We start from the raw sequence: 18,509 nt of genomic DNA on the forward strand, positions 1-18,509 counted from the left end.
CTCTCGAGGTGGGTCTGGGCCGGCAGGTCCTGCTGTAAGAGCAGGCTAGCCCAGGGCCGTGGGGTTCCTGAGAGGTGTGGGTGCCCTCCCTGAGGGGAGGCGGGTACAGCGAGTCCTCCCTCTGCCCAGAGCCCCCATTTCCAGCCAGCCCCCCAAGCATGCGAGCACACACAGAGGTGCACTCCATCTTGTTCCAGGTGAGAAGCTCGACTACAAGACCTGTGAGGCCCTGGAGGAGGTCTTCAAGAGGCTGCAGTTCAGGGTTGTGGATCTGGAGCAGACGAACCTGGATGAAGATGTGAGCAGCTCCTGCCACCACCGCGACCTATGCCCCCAGCTCCCTGTCCCCTTTGAGGTTTAGGGGGAGGGGGCACTGCAGGAGGAAGAGTCCCCTTTGGCAGAGGCTGGGCCGGGCCTCTTGAAGGACAAGATGAGGAAGGAGGCAGCCAATATGACCAGAGTGGATGTGGGGCATAGGGGACTCTGGGGCAGGGCCCAGAAAAGGGATCTCATGGACCCCCCCGCCCGGAGGCAGGGCCTTTGTAAGCAGGGGAAGGACTTGGGGAGCTGGGCCTTAGTGGGGGCAGGTGTGTGGCCACCAGAAACCTTTTCAGGAACCCCCACTGGGGATCACAGCGCTTGTAAGAGAGAGTTTGAGAAACATGCAGATAGCAGCCTCCCCATTTGGGCCCAGGTGTCCTCACCCGCCCAGACTCAGAGACCACCAGGAGACCTGGGGGTGGGGTCCTGGAGGACTGAGCCCAGGTACTCCAGGGGCCTGTCCCGGTTCTGGGAAGTATCAGCCCACCTGCTGGCGGGGGCGGGGTAACAAGCAGGAGAAAGCAGATGGACTCCCGCAGGAAGGGCGAAGTTGGTTCGTAGAACCCAGAGGTGCCGGGGCAGGATCAGGGCCCTCCCCACCCCTTAGTTGCTTGTCCCCCACCTCCTGGCCTCCTGGGTCTGCTTCAGCCTGAGTCTGAACCCTGTTGTCTCGGCCCCCAGGGTGCCTCGGCCCTCTTCGACATGATTGAATACTATGAGTCAGCCACCCACCTCAACATCTCCTTTAACAAGCACATCGGCACTCGGGGCTGGCAGGCCGCTGCCCACATGATGCGCAAGGTAGGCGCCTCTCATCTGTGCCCCCCCCAGGGTAGAAGGGGCTCGACCGCAGAGGGGTCCAGGGTGCCTTCTCGGGACACCCGTCCCTTAGGGCCTGGTTTTCATGAGCCCTTGGAGTGTCGTTGTCCCAATGCCAAGGGGTGCCCTGCCTCAGGCCAACCCTGGCTCCTTTATCTCCTTTCAAGCATCTTTCCTTCTTCACTTGCCCGTAACCCATCCCTGGGAGGTGGCTGTGGTTGCCCCCGCTTCACTCATGTCCAGGGCATCTGCTGCACGGGAGTCCGGGAGCTCAGGTGTCACCAGCCCTGCCTGCTTACCTGCAGGCCGGGCCATCCCTCACAGACACAGTTGCCCCGCTGCACACTGGGACGTGGGGCTGGGAGATCCCTGGGGACTGGGAGGGCTGGGGCCAGCCTGTTCCAGCCCTGCCCCTGCCCCACCAGACGAGCTGCCTACAGTACCTGGATGCCCGAAACACACCCCTGCTGGACCACTCGGCGCCCTTCGTGGCCCGCGCCCTGCGCATCCGCAGTAGCCTAGCAGTGCTGCATCTGGAAAACGCCAGCCTGTCAGGGCGACCCCTCATGCTGCTTGGTGAGCTCTGGGGCCAGGGGAGGCGGATCAGTAACATGCTGCCTGCTGGGGCCCTGGGCTCAGCCGGTCACTGTGCTCTCCCCGCACTCCCCCAGCCACGGCACTGAAGATGAACGTGAATCTGCGGGAGCTCTACTTGGCCGACAATAAGCTCAACGGCCTGCAAGACTCAGCCCAGCTGGGCAACCTGCTCAAGTTCAACTCCTCCCTGCAGATCCTGGACCTCCGTAACAACCATGTGCTGGACTCAGGTGTGTGAGAGGCCTGCCCACGCCCACCCCACTCCAGCCACTGAGCACCCACTGTGTGCCTAGCCAGGTGCCCCATGGTGCTGGAGACAAGGGCGTGGCCCTGCCCTCATGGGGCTCACAGTCCAGTAGGGAAGACACACCATCCCAGGCAGGGACAGCTCAGACTGGGCTGGGCTGTGGGAGCCCAGGGAGGGCGTCCTAGAGGAGGGGGCAGCTCAGCGAAGACCTGCAGGTTGAAGCGAGGTATTGAACAAATAATTAAAATAATTATTCTCTGGAAAAAGTGGCCTGAAGGAAACAACCCTTGTTGGGACAGAGGGTCAGTCAGAGGCCATTTAAGATGGTGCAGGGAGGTGACCTCTGGGCGGCAATGTGGAGGGCAAGAATGGAACCGGCCCTTTTAAAAGCCTGGGAAGGGGTGCCTGGGTGGCGTAGCTGGTGAAGCGTCCGACTCTTGGTCTTGGCTCAGCTTCCCCACGTCAGGCTCCGTGCTCAGCGCAGAGTCCGCTTAAGATTCTCTTTTCCTCTCCCCCGCTCCACCCTGCTTGCTTTCTCTCTCAAATAAAAAAAAAAAAAAAAAAAAAAAACTGGGAAAAGAATCCAGGCAGAGTGAATAGAAGGCCCTGAGGTAAGAAAGAGCCTAGATGTTGGGTATTTGCGGGGGAGAAGCCAGAGTGGGCTAGAGGGTAAATGGGAAGGGAGAGGAAGTAGCTAGTGGTAGGAACTCTGTGTCCTCCTGGTTCACTGTTGAGCAGGGTCTCCGGGCCTCAGTGTGAGGAGAGCGCTGGGGAGACAGCATAGGGCATCCAGGCCAGTTCCTTCGCCCAGGGTGGCCGGGCCCAGACAACCACATTTACTGAGCACCTAGCACGTGCCAGGCCTGTTGAGACAGAGATCTCTGCCCTCGGGAGAGACACTGCCACGATAAATTAATAGAATATGCAGTCTGTCAGATGGTGAGATGTGCTCTGGAGAAAACTGAAGCAGACAGAGGGATGTTCCAGCCCAGGCACCAGGGAGCGAGCCATGGGTGCTGGGCCGAGGCAGGAGGTGGCCAGGCCAGAGTCTGGGGTGGGGGGGGGGGGTGCCGGGCAGGCAGGCCGACGGGAGGGCGAAGCTCCGGGAGGTTCTGCGCTCTTCTGGGGTAGCAGTGGCTCCCCACCGGTGTCCCCTGGAGAAGCGCCTGGACCACAGTGGGGACTTGCCCATGGGTCCCCTCCAGGTCTGGCCTACATCTGTGAGGGCCTCAAGGAGCAGAAGAAGGGGCTGGAGACCCTGGTGCTGTGGAACAACCAGCTGACACACACGGGCATGGCCTTCCTGGGCATGACGCTGGTGAGTCGGGCCGGGGGTGGGGAGGGGGCGCCACGGCTCCAGCACCGCCTCTCAGCCCCGTCCTCTGCCCCCCGTCTTGCTCACCCTGCCCCTCAGGGACACTTTGCAGGAGCCCTTTCAGCGCGGGTTGCTCTCCCTCAGCTTCCGCAGCCTCTCTGTCCTAAGGAAAGTAGCCTTTCTCATGTTGCCCTTGTCTTTCTGCATCTGGCACGGTAGCCTAGTACCATGTTGCGCACGAGGTGAAAATGTTCTGCATAGAAAGTTAATATTTTCTGGAAGCCTTCAGGGCGGGTTAAATCTTTTTACATAAATACATGGTATTTAAAGCAAGCCCACAGGCTACAAAGACTCACGTCCAAGTTAAGAATGACCAACGGCCAGGTGTGTGCGCTGAGCCCTCGGGATGCGGGCCCGGGCTGGGGAGTGGACAGGGCAGCTGGCTGGCACTGGGGCGGCTTCCGAGTCCACGAAGCATCTGGCCTTAAGCAGGACTGTCTGGGTGGCACTGCCGAAGAGGGAGCGCTTGGGTTTGCCTCTTTCCTGATTGGCCTTCTGGGCCTTTCCTCACTCTTCACGTGCGGCCCCCTCTAGCCACACACACACAGCCTGGAGACGCTGAACCTGGGCCACAACCCCATCGGGAACGAGGGCGTGCGGAACCTCAAGAACGGCCTCATCAGCAACCGCAGTGTGCTGCGCCTTGGCCTCACCTCCACCAAGCTCACGTGCGAGGGTAGGGCGCGGGGCCGGGCCGAGGGGGCGGTGCAGGTGGGCTCGGCGGGCGGCTAGCCCATGGCCAGCCCCTGCGGTCCCCCTCCCAGGCGCGGTGGCGGTGGCGGAGTTCATCGCCGAGAGCCCCCGCCTCCTGAGACTGGACCTTCGGGAGAACGAGATCAAGACGGGCGGGCTCATGGCACTGTCCTTGGCCCTCAAGGTGAACCACTCACTGCTGCGCCTCGACCTCGACCGTGAGCCCAAGAAGGAGGCGGTGAGCTGAGTGGGCTCTTCCCTGAGGCCTCCAGCGGTGGGGGGGGGGGGGGGGGGTTGGGTTCCAGGCTGGCCCAGGGCGACTGCAGGGTCCGTCGTGGGCACTGGCTGTGCAGAGCCCTAGCCAGGCCCGCTCCACCTGCAGGTGAAGAGCTTTATCGAGACGCAGAAGGCACTGCTCGCAGAGATCCAGAATGGCTGCAAGCAGAACTTCATGCTGGCGCGCGAGCAGGACGAGAAGGAGCAGCGGCTGCAGCTCTCCGCCTCCATGCCCGAGATCTCCATGACTGAGCCGCAGCCCGGCCAGGAGCCCAGGGGCCAGGAGCCTGGGGACGAGCCCGCCACCAGGGCCCAGCAGAATGGGGCCCCCGGCCCCAGTGCCCGGCCGCACTCAGACTCAGACTCGGACTCCGAGGAGGAGGGTGCGGAGGAGGAGGAGGGGGAGAGGGCCGAGGCCCCCTGCCCCGCCCTGGTGCCCCCCTCGGACTCCCTGGGCCCTGGGGACAGGAGCCCCCCAGGCAGCCCCGCCTCCCCCACTGAGCAGCGTATTTCTGTGTCCAGCCCAGGCCGGGGCCACAAAGTGTTTGTGGTGACTCGGGTTGAGAGTCCGCCCGAGAGGGCAGAGCTCCCGGCACCCCCCGCCCCTCCTTCTCCCCCTTCCCCCCTTGCTCCTGCTTTATCCTCCCTGCCCACCTCACCTGGCCTGCCACCAGCTGAGGCCATCGGCACTCTGGACCCAGGGGTGTCGGAGCCTCAGTCACAGCTGGAGCCACCTCAGTCAGGGCCACCGCTGCCCAACGGCCTGAAGCCCGAGTTTGCCCTCGCACTGCCTCCAGAGCCACCCCCGGGGCCTGAGGCCAAGGCGGGCAGCTGTGGCCTGGAACACGGTGAGTGGGGCTCCGGGGCAGGGTGACAGCAGGCCCTGGGTGCTGGTGTGACCCCGGGTAAGCACCTGCCCCTCGATGGGCTTCAGTGTTCCCTTTAAAATGGCCTGTGAAGGGGGTAGGAACAAGAACTTGGTCCTCGGCCCCCACCTTGTTTCCCTTGGATCCCTGGGAGCTCTCCCTGGTATGGAGCAGGCGAGGTGTGCTGACTGGAGTCTGATGGTCTCAGTGGTACCCGGGCCCTGTGCTGCCCTGAGGGCCAGACTTGGGCAGGGCTGGCGGGGATGGCCTGGGGTCCCCCCCATCCCCACCTGCCTGACTGGAGGTTGCTTGCCCCTTCTCCCCTTGCAGAACTGAGCTGCTCCAAGAATGAGAAGGAGCTCGAGGAGCTGCTTCTGGAAGCCAGTCAGGAATCTGGGCAGGAGACACTGTGACACTTTAGGTGAGGCGGGGGCCAGGGCCAGAGGGCAGGGGTTCTGGGGTTCGGCAGTAGAGCCCCTGGCTCTGACAGGCCCTCCCCCAATCTCTTCTCCCCAAGTTCCTTTTTTCCGGTCAGTCTTCGATGAGCTGAGGCCAGAGCCATGAGAATCTGCTCACCCTCACCCCCAGCCTTCCTGAGGCCTGGGCCACCAGGGGTGTGGGGGGCCTTTCTGGGGACCCCTGCCCCCCACAGCAACACTACACAGAGCGCAGGAGCCACAGGGACCGCCCTCCCTGCCCTGACTTAAGCACTATTTCTGTGTCCAGCACTCGAAGGCTCTGGGTTGGGGGGATGGGAGGAGGAGCTCTCCGAGGACATCAGCCACGAGGCTGGACGCCTTTTCCAGACAGCCTGTTCGGCCAGGCTTGCCCCGTGGAGGGCAGCAGTCCTGGGTGGTGGTGGGATGGCGCCCCGGTGCCCCCCAGGTGCAGGGCCAGGCAGGAGGCATGACGAGGGAGGGGCAGTGAGTGGTGGTGGAGGACATTGGTAGAGCAACCCCAGGCAGAGTGAGGGCCAGGGCTGGGGGGGGGGGGCTGGGAGCAGAGGATCAGAGCTTTCTTTTTCTTAAGTGCAATAAATCTATCAGGGAGCTGGGGTGAGGAGCAACCAGGGTTCTCGAGACCCTGCTGTCCAGGCCCCTTGAGGCTGCGCCCTGAGAGGCTCTACAACCCGGGGGGCGGCATGGGTGTGGGGTACGGGTGGGCAGGGGGCGGGGGAGGGGCTACTCCTGTCGGTGCAACTCTGTTCACACCTTTTCTAATAAACCAGAGCTGGGTTCACCGCACTCGCCTGCTCTCTGCTTGTGCCGTGCGGGAGCTGTGGGCACAGGGAGTGGGGCGCGCAGGGCCCAGCCAGCCCCCCGGGGAACGTCTGCGGGGCTGGTGCTAGGGGTCCCCCCAAGGAAAGCAGGGAGGCCGGGGAGGCAACAGCCACATTTCCCACAACACTCCCTGCCCCGGTGCCCTGCCCCCCACCCCCATTCTTTTTTTTGCCATGTCCGCGCTCCTGTATCTCCCTTACCATCCAGTTCACAGTCCTGTTTCTCCAGAGGAAAACAACCCCCAAAATATCTTCTAGCTTCAGGCCTAGGCTCCCAGGGTGTGATGGAGATGAACCACCCACGGCACAGGGGGAATAGGCCCCCGCTTTTGCCCCCGTGGCCTCAGGTGCTCCACGTTTCCGAGGGCGCGTGGCCCTGCAGACACATTTTCGGACTTCAAGCCTGGGAACCAGGAGAGTACATTTCTGGTGCTAGGCCACCCAGGTTGTGGGACTTGGTCCTAGCAGCCCCAGGGGACCCCCAGGCACCAACTCTGTGGTGCTCCTGATTTTCCAGCTGGATCCTGGATCAGTCCAGGATCGCAAGGGGGGGTTCCCTTCGGCCAAGTATTTTCTCCCCGTTGCCTTCAGCCACCCAGACACTCCTGGAACTTGTTGTGAAGACACACCGAATCCCTTTTATTACTGGGTTAGACGCTGTACCCAGTCGTAAAGATCTCAGTGCCACAACATGGGAGATGTTATTTCCACGCTTGTGGATGGGTAGGTAGCGGGCAGCTGTTCTCCCCTAAGTGACAGGCTGGTCCAGGCCTCGCCCTTGTGGCTCTGCCGCTCCTTAGGGCCTCAGGAGCCCCTGTATCCGGTGGGCAGACGGGGGGGGGTAGGGGAAACTGGACAAGGCAGACCTGCTTCTTCACTCGTGGGCACGATGGGAAGGGGATGCACATCGCTGGTGCTCCCTTCCTGTTGGCAAGAATCAGCCCCGTGGCCTCCCCGAGGTGCAAGTCGCCAGCAGGAAAGCTCCACGGACCCCACAGAGGGGACCGTGAGTGCTGGGGGACAGTGAGCCTTCCCGGCTACACCAGCCACTCTGGGACATCCCAACTCTAGCTCTGTCGGACTCAGACTTTGTCAGAGTCTAAGAGACACAGTGGCCACAGTTTGACCACCGCGTGGCTCCACTGAACAGGGACCTACAGCTCCTTCCCGGGGCCTGGAGTCCACAGGCCTGCTCCCAGCCCGTTGGCAGGTTAGTTCACGCCTACTCCTGCTGCTAATGTGTGTCAGCCTGGACCGGAGGTGGTGAGAAATGGAAGCCCGAGCCAGGTCGGCTGAAGGGAGGCCAAAGGGAAGGGACATATCGGCCCCAGTCCCACACCTGCAGACACCGACCTAACTGTCATGGTCCCCGTGTGTCTCTGGGGAGCGTCATTCTTGGGCAGGCTCCCCGCTGCTGTTGGAGAACCTCCCCCAGCAGGTGCAGGTCTGTACCACCGGCTTAGCCATGCAGCTAAGCTGGCCGCCCCAGCGGAAGTCACAGGCCGGTGCTTTGCCCTGTGTCCACGTGGAGGCCATCATTGGCCAGTGGAGGTGGGATGCTGTGCCCAGCCTTGGAGTAAGTAATGTGAGGTCAGTACCTCCACCAGGCCCCAGGGCCTGAGCGTGGGTGACTTCACAGAGCTCTTGGCTCCCTCTGGGTCTGTCCCCTCAGAAGTCACACTCTCGAGCTCTCGTCATGCAATGTAGGTTAAGTGTTGGTCCCATCTCCCAACTGGACTGGATCGGGCACACCACGGGCCCGAGTGTGTGGCTCCTTGACCAGTGAGAACTCTGAAGGTGCCCAGAGGGGTGACACCAGCATCCTAGGTCCGTGTCACACGGGTGGGAGGGGAAAGTGGTTAAGACCCTCCACCCCCCACCACTCTGTGGCCTGGCACAGGCTCCGGTTCTGTATGTCCCACGGGTACCCCATCTCTGCTCCTCAGCTCCCCAGTCCTCATCAAAGGGCTCATCGGGTGGGCAGTCACTTGTTCAGGGGAGGCCGCGCTGCCCGCCCCAGCTGGCTGGAGTGCCAGGGAGCCCTCATTCATTCATTCCACCAGGGCAGAGCCACCCCTTGAGTGGAGCAACCTGCTGAGGTCAACGGGACACCGCCCTCGGAAATGCCAGCTCCGTGCCTGCGCAGGGGCAGGTAGGGCGTGGGGATGAGGACCTGGATCCCCTGAGGCCTAGACGCTCTCCGTTGCCTGAGTCAACCCGCACATCCGTCCTCCCCTGCCTCAGGGGCCTCACCCACCGCCCCCGCAACCCCTCCTGCCACCAGAGATGCCAGCAGTGAGGCTGCCAGCTGAGGCTGCCCGGCTCCCTGGGGGTGACGGGACTTGGCAGGGTAGGGCAGGCCTGGTTCGCAGTCCCTGCTGAGCCAGGGAGCCCAGGACGCGAAGACCAGCGGGGGCTTTCACATCTCCATTTATTGCACTTGAACCCGGGGTTCTTCCCTGGTCACTGGCTCAGTAGCCTGCCACTGCCAGCAGCTCTCTGGCTCACAGTTTCACCTGGGTGGGGGGCGGGGGGGGGCCACCACAGTCCTCACTGCAGACCCGGACGGGCGGCCTTGGGCCCAGTCGCACCCCTCACTCCTTCGTCCGGGCAGACGGAGCAACGGTTCCCTCCCGCTGCTCCCGGAGTACTCTTTCAAGACCCACCTGGGCTGTAAGGGTTCTCAGGCCACGAGTCGTGGCTTGCCCCCGTGCGCCCCGTCCCGGGGCTGGTGGGCTTTGCCCGCATGCGCCGGGGCGTGCCCGGCGCCCTGACCGGGCGGGAAGGCCCCGGCTGCATGGTTGGCTCCGTCGGTAGCGTGGGGGGCGTCGTGGGCTGGGGACTTGGGCGGGCTGGGCGGCTTGAGCGCGCTGACCGCCCGGATGAGGCCCATGCGGCGGCGGATGGAGTGGTCCAGGTTGACGGTGCAGCGCAGCAGGGTCTGCGCCTGGGCCACGGTGAAAGGGAAGTCGGCGCCCAGGAAGCGCTCGAAAAGCTCAGGGTCGCCGTCCAAGTCCAGCACGTTCTGCAACGCCTTGGTCATGGAGTGCAGCTCGCGGCTGTTGTCGCAGAACACGTCCCAGAGGCGCGCGCGGGCCTCGGGCGCGCCCCCCGCCTGCTGCCGGTCCTCCAGGCACTGCAGCACCCAGCTGAGGCGGCACGGCCACTGGTTGGCCAGCACGACCCAAGCGACGGCGTGGCGCGGCGTGGGGCCCGCGAAGTCCCCGTCCTGCTGCTGCAGCAGGCGCACGGTGATGGGCACGGTGTTGACGATGCGCCGCATGGACACCACGTTGTCGGGCACGTACTCGTAGAGGCAGTCGCGCTCGTCGTGCAGGCAGAAGAGTGCCTCCTGGATGCGGCGCGCCGCCTCGGCGTCTATGCGGCTCTGCGCGCCCTCGGCGCCCGCCTGCGTCTCCACGGCCAGCAGCTGCGCGCCCTCGCCGCTGCCCCCGCTGCAGCCGCCCGGCCGCGGCTTGCGCGTCATCTCGCGGTAGAGCAGGTCGTCGCGGCTCTGCACGGCGTCGTGCAGGAACTGCAGCTTGGTGCGGCGGCCCATGATGGGCACGGAGAAGGGCAGCGTGACGGTGCGGTTGAGGAAGAGGTAACCGTTGTCGGCCGTGCCCTTCATGGAGCCGGCGCTCTCGAGGCACGCGGCCAGGATGCTGGGGTCCACCACCAGGATGAAGATGAAGGGTGCGTGGCTGTCGGACAGCAGCGTGTTGATGGCGTTGAGCACGCCCACCACGCGCTCCGGGTAGCACGTGTCCAGCCCGGTGACCTCGAGCACGACGCGCAGCCGCCGCCGCTGGTAGATTTCCAGGAAGCACAGGAAGTCGGTGAGCAGTTCCACCTCCTTCTTCACCTCGCACATGAAGCCCAGCTGGCTGCCGAACTTCTCGCGTGACACCAGCCGCTCGATCTTCTTGCGCTGGCTCACGAACAGGTGCTTGCCCACCGAGTACACGGCCATGAGCAGCCCCGAGCCCGACAGCGTGGTGGCCGCGCCGCCGAGCCCGCGCAGCAGGCTGCCGCTGGCCGCGCCGTGGCCCTGCGCGCGGGCGCCCACCGACAGGTAGAGCAGGCCCACGCCGAGGCCGAGCGCCGCCAGCAGCGCCAGCAGCGCCAGGCACACGCGGCGCCGGCAGTGCCACTCGCGGTCGCACAAGCCGGGCGTCGCGGCCGGCTTGTTGCCCAGCACCGAGTACACGCTGAAGGGCAGCGCGCCGTAGTGGTGGCGGATGCCCTCGCACAGCGTGGTCACCAGGCCGGCCCACAGCTTGTCCGTGCCCGCGTAGTGCCAGGCGCTGAAGCGGATGAAGAGGAACTGGACGTTCTTGCGGTGCAGGTGCAGCTCGGTGATGACAGGCTGCAGGAACACCAGGTACCACAGCAGCTGCGGGAAGCCCCAGCCGCGCACGGGCCGCGGCTGACACTGCACGCGCCGCAGCTCCTCAGCCTCGCGCTGCGCCGCCTCCTGCTGCATCAGAGCTGCGGGGAGGGAAGGGGTGGGGAGGGTGCACCGGGCCGTGAGCGGCGGGCCGGGGGCCCGGAGGCCCGGAGGCCCGGAGCGGCGCACGGAGGGGCAGGAGTATGAGGGCCAGGCCCGAGGCCAGCGGTGGGCAGAAGCAGCAGAGCTCCCAGGGGAGAGAGGACGGGAAGGGACGAGGAAGGAAAGAATGTGTGCCAGGTGCTGAGGAAGCGAAATGCTGGGCAGCGCAGTACAGCCTCTGTCTGATTTTCCTGGCTTGATGCTCCTCCTCCGGGTCTCAGCTCAGCTCTCTCCTCCTCCAGGAAGCCCTCCCTGATCTCCAGGTTGGGTCAGGTGCCTCCCGGGCTTCCGCACCCCAACCCTACCCACTGTTGGGTCATCGCTCTCTGGGGCCAGGTCCGTCTCCCTCTCTGGCCTGTGAGGGCACGAAGGGCAGGGCTCTGGTCGTCTTGGTCATCCTGTGTCCCCTGGGCACCAAGGAAGGGCTGGGGGAATGTCTGAAGGATGGATCATGAGAGGTTGGGGGCAGGGTCCATCTGCTATTGAGGTCAGTGAATGAATGAGTGGGAATGTGCCAGAGTCACCTAGCACAGAGGAGGAGCTCCCGAGTGCTGTTTCGTTTTTCCTTATGATCGCATGTTTTCTCCTCCCGGGACCCTGTTTATCACTCTGTGACGACACAGGGGGGCAGATGCAGTCTTGTTTAGTAGGTGCTCACCAGGGCTGGGCTCACAGAGGTGAGCCGCCTCCAGCCCCTCTGGCCACAGTCGGGGCTGGGGTCTGAGCAGGGCTAAAACCAGGTCCAAGCTGCCGTGGATCCTGGCCGCGTTTCAGCCCACGGGAGCGGTTAACCTCTATCCGTTAGGGCCCTTGTGGGCGCCAGGCCCTGGGTCCGTGCTGAGAAGAGATGGGTCTGGGGGGCACAGGAGGGACTCTGCAGGAGCCAGTGAGGAACCTGAGCTTTCTCCCTAGAGTGCTGGGGAGCCACGGAAGGCTTTTTGAAGAGGGAAAGGACAGGGCTAGATCTGTATCTTTTCTTTCTTTCTTTCTTTTTTTTTTTAAGATGTATTTATTTGAGAGAGAAATCAGGGGGAGGAGCAGAGGGAGAGAGAGAATCCCAAGCAGACTCCCTGCTGAGCAGGGAGCCCAGTGCAGGGCTCCATCCCATGAACCCACAATCATGACCTGAGCTGAAATCGAGAGCCAGACGCTTAACCACCGGAGCCACCCAGGCACCCCACCAGAGCTGTATCTTAAGAAGATTCCTTGGAGTGGCTCTGGCAGGGGCGGGGATGAGACTGTTAGCCAAGAGGCCAGAGAGGGAGTGAGCAGGGACCCAGGGACAGAGGCTGTGGGCGTCAGGAGGGACCTGGTTAATACTGACAGGCATCCGGACCGGGGCCCAGCGGGGTCAGGAGCGAGTGGGGCTTGGGGGAGCCTGAGGCTGGGCAGGGACCAGGGGACCGGGGACCAGGGGCTCTGTCCCCCTCCCCCCTCCCCAGCACACACGGGGCCTCACCAGTGATCTTGTCCAGCATCATGTGCAGGCGGCAGCCAAAGGGGGCATAGAAACCCACGGTCACAGGGACAGGCACGTGGCAGAGGGTCTTGGCCAGGCAGCTACAGTAGACATCATCTTCTGTCAGGATATCTGGGGGCCAGGGTTGGGGAAGGGGGGTGAAACTGAGTCAGTAAGGCTGGCCAAGCACCACCCTCCTCCCATCTGCCCTCCAGAGAGCCCGCCCTCAGCTCCTCCCTTCCTCGGCATCCCTCTGCCCAACTCCCTGAAGTGACTCAGGTCAAACCTGCAGATGGAGGTTTCTGGCACAGTAGGCACGCAACCCCCTTCTCCAGGGTCTGATGTGCGCCTCTGAGCATCCCAGGAGGAGCCGACCCCAGATCCACCAGGTCAAGGCTAGGAGGCTAGACTCCCCACCGAGCCCCTGCACAGAGGCCCAGAGGATTTGGGCTGACCAGGCCCTAGGTCACCAGGCTCTGCCACCAGCCCGTGGTTCCCCCGGAAAAGCGCCGTGGGCCTGTCTTGGGACTCGGGGCCCTCAGATAGCTTAAGACACCTCTTGGCACGCTCTAGAAGTTTCTCGTGTCAGTTCCTGCCTGCTCTTCTAGCCTGGGTCCAGTGCGGAAGGGCTCCGACAATCCCAGGCTCCTCTCAGCTTCCTGTCCATCCCTCGCCCTGATCTCTCTCCTCCAGGACCCCATGCCCACAGCCTCTCATCCTGCCCCGAGCCCAGGCAGACCGGCCTCTTGGGCCTGGCCGTGCCACCTTTTCTGCATGACCATTGAGAGCCTCAGTCCCTCCCTCCGAAGAGGGGTTACAGAGACACCAGGCAGCACGGATGCCAAAGGGTCAGGCCCGGGGCGAGCCCTCAGTCAATGCCATGGTCTGGAATGACCATTTAGGGAGCAGATTCAAGTTCAAATCCTGGCACCATGCACCAGCATCACGGTGTCCACTCGGCTGAGGGCGTCCTGGCCCTCCCCCCACCCCGGGCCCCCACCAAATGCTACTTCTTGGACTGGAGTTGGGGCACCAGAAAGGGAGGGTTTAGCTGTGGGCAGCCCTGGGCCAGCCTCCCCGTGCGTGGTGGGGATAATATACCCACCTTCCCCAGGGGCCTGGCGGGGGGGGGGGGGGCGCTGCAGGATCCCTCCCTCCTGGAGGGTCAGCCCCAGTAGGAGGACCCAGTAAGGTCAGCCGAGGGGGTGGCCTAGGCGGCTTTGACCCCGCTCTGCCTGGTGGCCAGGTGACCTCACCTCGCTGGGCCTCTGGTAGGACATGGGCGGCAGGGCCCCAGAGCCTGCAGGGATGAGGGACTGCCTGACCTGGAGCCCGAGTCCCTGCTCAGCGGTTGCTCCGCTTTCAAGGCAGACCCGGAAACCCGCTGCCGTGTGTCCCCACGCCCCTGCCATTAGCACCTCTCACCCCGACTTCCGCTCCCCGCACTCCCACGCCAGCTGCCGTCCCTTGTGGCTCCCGCCTGCCCCAGGGCCCAAGCCCCAGCCCTCAGTACAGCCACAAGGGTCCCCGGGGTATGGCCCTCGTCACAGCCCCGGGAGCAGGCCCACCCTGCTGCCACTTACTGAGCTCAGATGTTGCCCTAACGGAGGCTCGCCTGATTGATGACCCTATTTGCAAATCCCGATGCTCCCTTACCCCCTCTGCCTGCCTTGTTTTCCCCCAACGTGGTTATCACTGGGTGACACACTGAAGCTCGCCTTATCTGGCTTCCTGTACCCACCTCCCCCCCCCATTGCCGAGAGCCCTGTGGGGGCAGCAGTCTCTGCCCTGCTCCCTGCAGCCTGCACCCCCTCCCCGAACAGAGCTGGGCACCCACCGTGCGTATCCAGTACCTAGTCACAGGATGGACGGATGAACAAAGCAGAATGAGTGAATGAGTGAAGGGATTCCCTCCCCTTGCCGCACTGTTCTCTCCAGCCCCCAGGCCACTCCCCTACCGCTGCCCCTCTCCCCCACACCAGAGCTGGCCAGCAAGCTGGTGCCTGTCACCCTCTTGCCCCAGGTTCTCTCTGGCCCCTGGGCTGGGGGTGCGGGGCTGGGAGGGCCGGGAAGAGAGAAAGCAGAGCCAGGCTGTCCGCAGAGGGAGAGAGCCCGGGCCCAGCCACCCCCCCCCCCCCGACGTCTGCCCCCCCCCCCCCCCGCCCTCCACTAGCCGGGGATGAGGCACAAGGGACAGGCCTGGCCTGGCAGCTGTGGACAAGTGAAGCGAAAGGTGAAGCAGAGGCGGCTGCCTGGGAGGGGAGGGGCCCAGGGTCAGGGCCGAGCACCCTCCCATACACGGAGCAGAGTGAACGAGGAGGGCAAGCCGAGGGGCCAGGGGCCCGGGGGGAAGAGGCAGCGGGGACAGAGCCCGCAGGAAGGCTGGGTGAGCACCGGAGCTGTAGGTGAAGGGGCCGCAGGCTGCTGGGGAAAACAGGGGGCGGGCGACCCGGGGCGTGCTGGGCTCCAGGAGGGCGCTGGCCGTGGCAGGTGCGGCGGTGGGTGACATGCTGAGCTCGGGGGGCCGCTGGGGGGCGCTGGCCAGCTGCCTAGGGGCAGCAGCGGTTGCAGGCGGCCCCTTCCGGGCCGCTGGAACGGAGCAGAGCCGCTGCCGCAGGGGGCTGGGAGGCGGGGGCTGGGGCTGCCGCCGCTGCTGCAAGATGGGGGGCTGGGGGCCCCGGCAGCAGCCGCTGACACCCCCCCGGTGGCTTTGGTAGGCCAGCTGCCAGCACACCTGTGGGGGCAGCCGACAGGGCCCGAGGGCTCGAAGGGCCGCTGGGTCATGGCACCACTGGTGACGGCATCCTGGAAGGAAGGAAGTGGGGGTGACTGGGCCTGAGTCCCTGACCCCTGGGAGGGCACTGGCAGGAACCAGGTCGAGTCTTCAAGTGGAGGCCCCGGAGAAATCAGAGAAAATGCAGAGGGGATGTGGGGGGGGCAGTCTCTGTGCTCGCCTGTTGGGGGGCAGAGGAGAGGTGCAGAGACCTGGGCTTAGCCAGGCGAGGGGCTGCAGTGGGGACAATGCCTTGGAGTCCCTGGGGACGGGGGGGGTGTCCCTGGGGTTGGGGGGGCAGAAAGGAACCCATCAGGAACTGGCCTGGTTGGTCCAGAGGAGGCTGGAGTGATGGGAGGTGACCATGGAGAGGGGACAGGGTGGGGACTGAGAAGGGCGTGGGCCTCATACCCAGAATCGGGCAAGGCTGGGGGGAAGGGGGCTGCCCTGGGAGGCACAGGCCTCAAGAGGCTGAATTGGCCTGATGGGCGGTAACTGTCCCCACCCCACCCCCCAGCAGGAGCACCTGTGGTCACCACCCCCCTGGAAGCTGTCCCCCCACTCACACTGTCCCCCCCAGTGGTGGGGGCAGCTTGTTCTCTCTCCACACTGCTCCCCCCAGGTTGGGGTGAAATCCTCACAGGCCTGGCGATTTGGGGTGGGGGAATTCTACCTGGGAAGGGGTAGGCTGGGTGGACCCCCCTGCTGACATCCCCATCCTGGGCTCCCACTCTCGGTCTCCCCGGGGCCTGTGTCTCCCACACCATGACCCCTTTACGTGGAAGCCTCTGTGAGGAGTGCCGGGAGCCCCTCTCCCCTGGGGCCTGATGTTCCCCTTATGCTCAACAACCATCCACTCAGCAGCCCCCTGACTCACAGACCACGCTCCCTGCCAGGACCCCCCAAACTGAACCCCTACCTTTTTGCTGCGCCAACTCTGGGTCCAAGAAGTAGCGCTCGGCGGGGGTCCGAAGGGGCAGGGCGCCCTTGGTGAAGCGGGCGGTGTAGTGTTTGTGCATGGCGGCGGGGGGCCTGCTCCGGGGGAGGGTAAGGGTGGGTTCAGTGCCCGGCTCCCTTGGGTGCCAGCCAGAAGAGCCCACCCCCGGGATGTGACCAGGGACAGGTGGGAGACCCCGTCCCTGATGCTGGGGTCCCGCGTTACCAGCTGGGGTGGCAGTGCCCTTCAGAGTAAAAGTGAGTGGTCAGGACCGGGGAAGGACAGCTAGACAAGGGAGAACGAAGAATGGTTACTGGGGCGCTAAGGGCTAATGTGGGGTGCGTGAGATTTCCAAAGTTGGTGACTGGGTGTTTGGGAGCCCCTGGGAGTTTCCAAGAGGCTAGAACGATGGGGGTGCTGAGCAGATGTGGGCTGGGGAAACACAGGAGCCCGGGGGGTGGCTGAGTAAACTTCGGGGACCACTAGGTATTGGGGGTGCGCACTGTGGGAGGCGCAGGCTGGCGCCATGGGAGGGGACGCGTAACCAGCGCGGGGAGAGCTGGGAGCCCCGAGCCACCGCAGCCAAGTGACTGAAACTTCAGGGCTGGTACATCTAGGGTCTGAACGAGGGCGGGAGCAGGGAGGGGAATTCTGGGGGCGCACATTCAATCAGGGTGGTCCAACTGGGGAAGAGGTTCAGCAAACTCAGGGCGAGACAGGGTGCACAGGCGTAAAATGCGAAAAGCCGAAAGCAGCAGTGAGGGAAGGATGCTGGGTGTGGGGCGGGGGGAGGCAGGCAAAGCCGAGGATCAGCGGAAAGGGGATGAGTTGGGGCTCAGAGAGGGTTGGGGGCCCGGCGCCTGGCCCCTGCGCGCCCGCCCCTCGCCAGGGGTCCTCTGTACCTACCTGATGGCAGCCCTTCGGCCCCAGCTCCCTGCCCTGCCGAGCTGCTGTGTCGGCCCCACTGGAGAGAGGCCCCGAGCGCGGGGCCAGCCGCCCGACCGGTTTGCCTGCCCTGTCCCCGCCCCTTCCCCCAGAGCACCCGCCCTGCCCGCTTGTCCCACTCTGGAGGACTGGGGGCTGCCCCCGGGCGTGGTACCCCGCGTAAGGGAGGGAGGTGGCAAGCCACCGAGCTGCCTGGGGCTCCACCTACCGGGGGCTCCTGGGGGGGGGGGTCCATGGGACTGGGGGGTGGGAAGCTGGCGCAGGGATTAACAGTCCAGAGCTGAGAGAGGACAACAATCCCAGGTTCGGATGCCAGTTCCTCCAGGGCCCAGCTGTGTGACCTCAGGCAAGTGACCTCACCTCTCTGAGCCTCGGCTTCCTCATTGCTGAGTGGACCAGGGACAACCACCATCCCGCAGTTGTCAGGAGGAGTCCACTGAGCACAGAGCCAGGCACTCAGGAATGACCGCAGCTAACGTGTGCCGGGCACGGACTGACCCATTTACCAGGCTGCTCTAGATGCTTCTCATAGAAGGACGATAACATGCAGGTGAAGGCTTACCAGGAACCGCACACGGTTTATGCACTTTTCCCACAGTTAGCCCCTCTTCCTCACCACAGCCCGTCAGGGCAGCTGTGACACCCACGTTACAGATGAAGAAACTGAGGCCCAGAGAGCTGAAGTTCCTTGCCCCGGGTCACGTGGAAGCAGAGCGGGGCTTCTGGAAGCAGGGGTTTGCAGGGGCTGCAGGCTTGCTGAGGCTCTGCCTCCTGCCTGCTTGGATGCTTTGCACATTGTTCTCTGAGAGGTTCGAGAGCAGGGGCAGGGCTGAGCAAGAGGGGCTTTCAGTTGTGCGGGGCGGGGGGAGGCTCTGCTCTCCAACCCCCGTGTCGCTTCAGCTTCTGGCACGATGGGACAAACAGTCACTGCCTGGGGTAGATGGGTGACCTGGTGGGGATGCGGGAGGCTACCACCCAACAGTGCCCGGGACAGAGGGGTTCAGGACAAGAGAAAAGGGACCCCACCTGGTCCAGCAGGACGCCCCTCTAGGGGTTCTGCCTGGGTTACCAGACCCTGCCCCCTGTAGCCAGAGCCAAGCATCCTTCCGTCAGCTGGGGGCCGGTCCTGTCTCTCCTCCCCAGGTCTTCAAGCTGCTTTTCCTGGGGAGGCTTCCTCCCTGTCCTCCATTAGTTGGGGACTCTGCCCACTGCCCCCAGCCCTGGCAGCAGTCCAGACAACTGGGGGGCAGGACTAGTATGTTTGAGTGGGGGGTGAGTGTGTGGGGGAACCTCCAGGATGCGCTCAGGAGCTTCTTGAGGGCAGGATGGGGCTAACCCTCTGCGCCCCTGCCCACCTGCACACAGTTTAG

At 64.3% G+C, this 18,509-nt stretch overlaps 2 protein-coding genes across 2 annotated transcripts in view; one reads left to right on the top strand and one right to left on the bottom strand.

Moving 5' to 3' along the window:
• Window positions 1–6,394, top strand: part of PPP1R37 (protein phosphatase 1 regulatory subunit 37) — a 39,688-nt gene extending 33,294 nt beyond the window's left edge. The window contains exons 4-13 of the mRNA XM_027619925.2: window positions 198–298; window positions 1,003–1,122; window positions 1,566–1,716; window positions 1,812–1,967; window positions 3,190–3,302; window positions 3,894–4,035; window positions 4,124–4,290; window positions 4,435–5,176; window positions 5,525–5,615; window positions 5,712–6,394. Coding sequence (XP_027475726.1) covers window positions 198–298; window positions 1,003–1,122; window positions 1,566–1,716; window positions 1,812–1,967; window positions 3,190–3,302; window positions 3,894–4,035; window positions 4,124–4,290; window positions 4,435–5,176; window positions 5,525–5,607 — 1,775 coding nt within the window. The 3' untranslated portion in view covers window positions 5,608–5,615; window positions 5,712–6,394. The remainder of the gene's footprint in view (window positions 1–197; window positions 299–1,002; window positions 1,123–1,565; window positions 1,717–1,811; window positions 1,968–3,189; window positions 3,303–3,893; window positions 4,036–4,123; window positions 4,291–4,434; window positions 5,177–5,524; window positions 5,616–5,711) is intronic.
• Window positions 6,395–8,833: 2,439 nt separating this feature from the next.
• NKPD1 (NTPase KAP family P-loop domain containing 1) lies at window positions 8,834–16,276 on the bottom strand. The gene is made up of 4 exons (XM_027619808.2): window positions 16,177–16,276; window positions 14,879–15,289; window positions 12,485–12,616; window positions 8,834–10,964 (listed from the first exon to the last, which is right to left on the bottom strand). Exons 1-4 carry the CDS (start codon window positions 16,274–16,276, stop codon window positions 9,157–9,159), a joined length of 2,451 nt encoding a protein of 816 aa, XP_027475609.2. The 3' UTR covers window positions 8,834–9,156.
• Window positions 16,277–18,509: the final 2,233 nt, after the last annotated feature.

The sequence above is a fragment of the Zalophus californianus genome, chromosome 17 (genome assembly GCF_009762305.2).
Source record: "Zalophus californianus isolate mZalCal1 chromosome 17, mZalCal1.pri.v2, whole genome shotgun sequence".
Taxonomy (NCBI): Eukaryota; Metazoa; Chordata; class Mammalia; order Carnivora; family Otariidae; genus Zalophus; species Zalophus californianus.

What these genes read in the sequence shown, in the direction of transcription:
- NKPD1 (XM_027619808.2), bottom strand. Translation starts at nt 16,276, where the DNA reads ATGCACAAACACTACACCGCCCGCTTCACCAAGGGCGCCCTGCCCCTT. An exon ending in AGAGTTGGCGCAGCAAAAAG is followed by an intron (nt 15,290 to 16,176) that starts GTAGGGGTTCAG and finishes CCTTCCTTCCAG; the next exon opens with GATGCCGTCACCAGTGGTGC. An exon ending in GATGCTGGACAAGATCACTG is followed by an intron (nt 10,965 to 12,484) that starts GTGAGGCCCCGT and finishes CCCTCCCCGCAG; the next exon opens with CTCTGATGCAGCAGGAGGCG.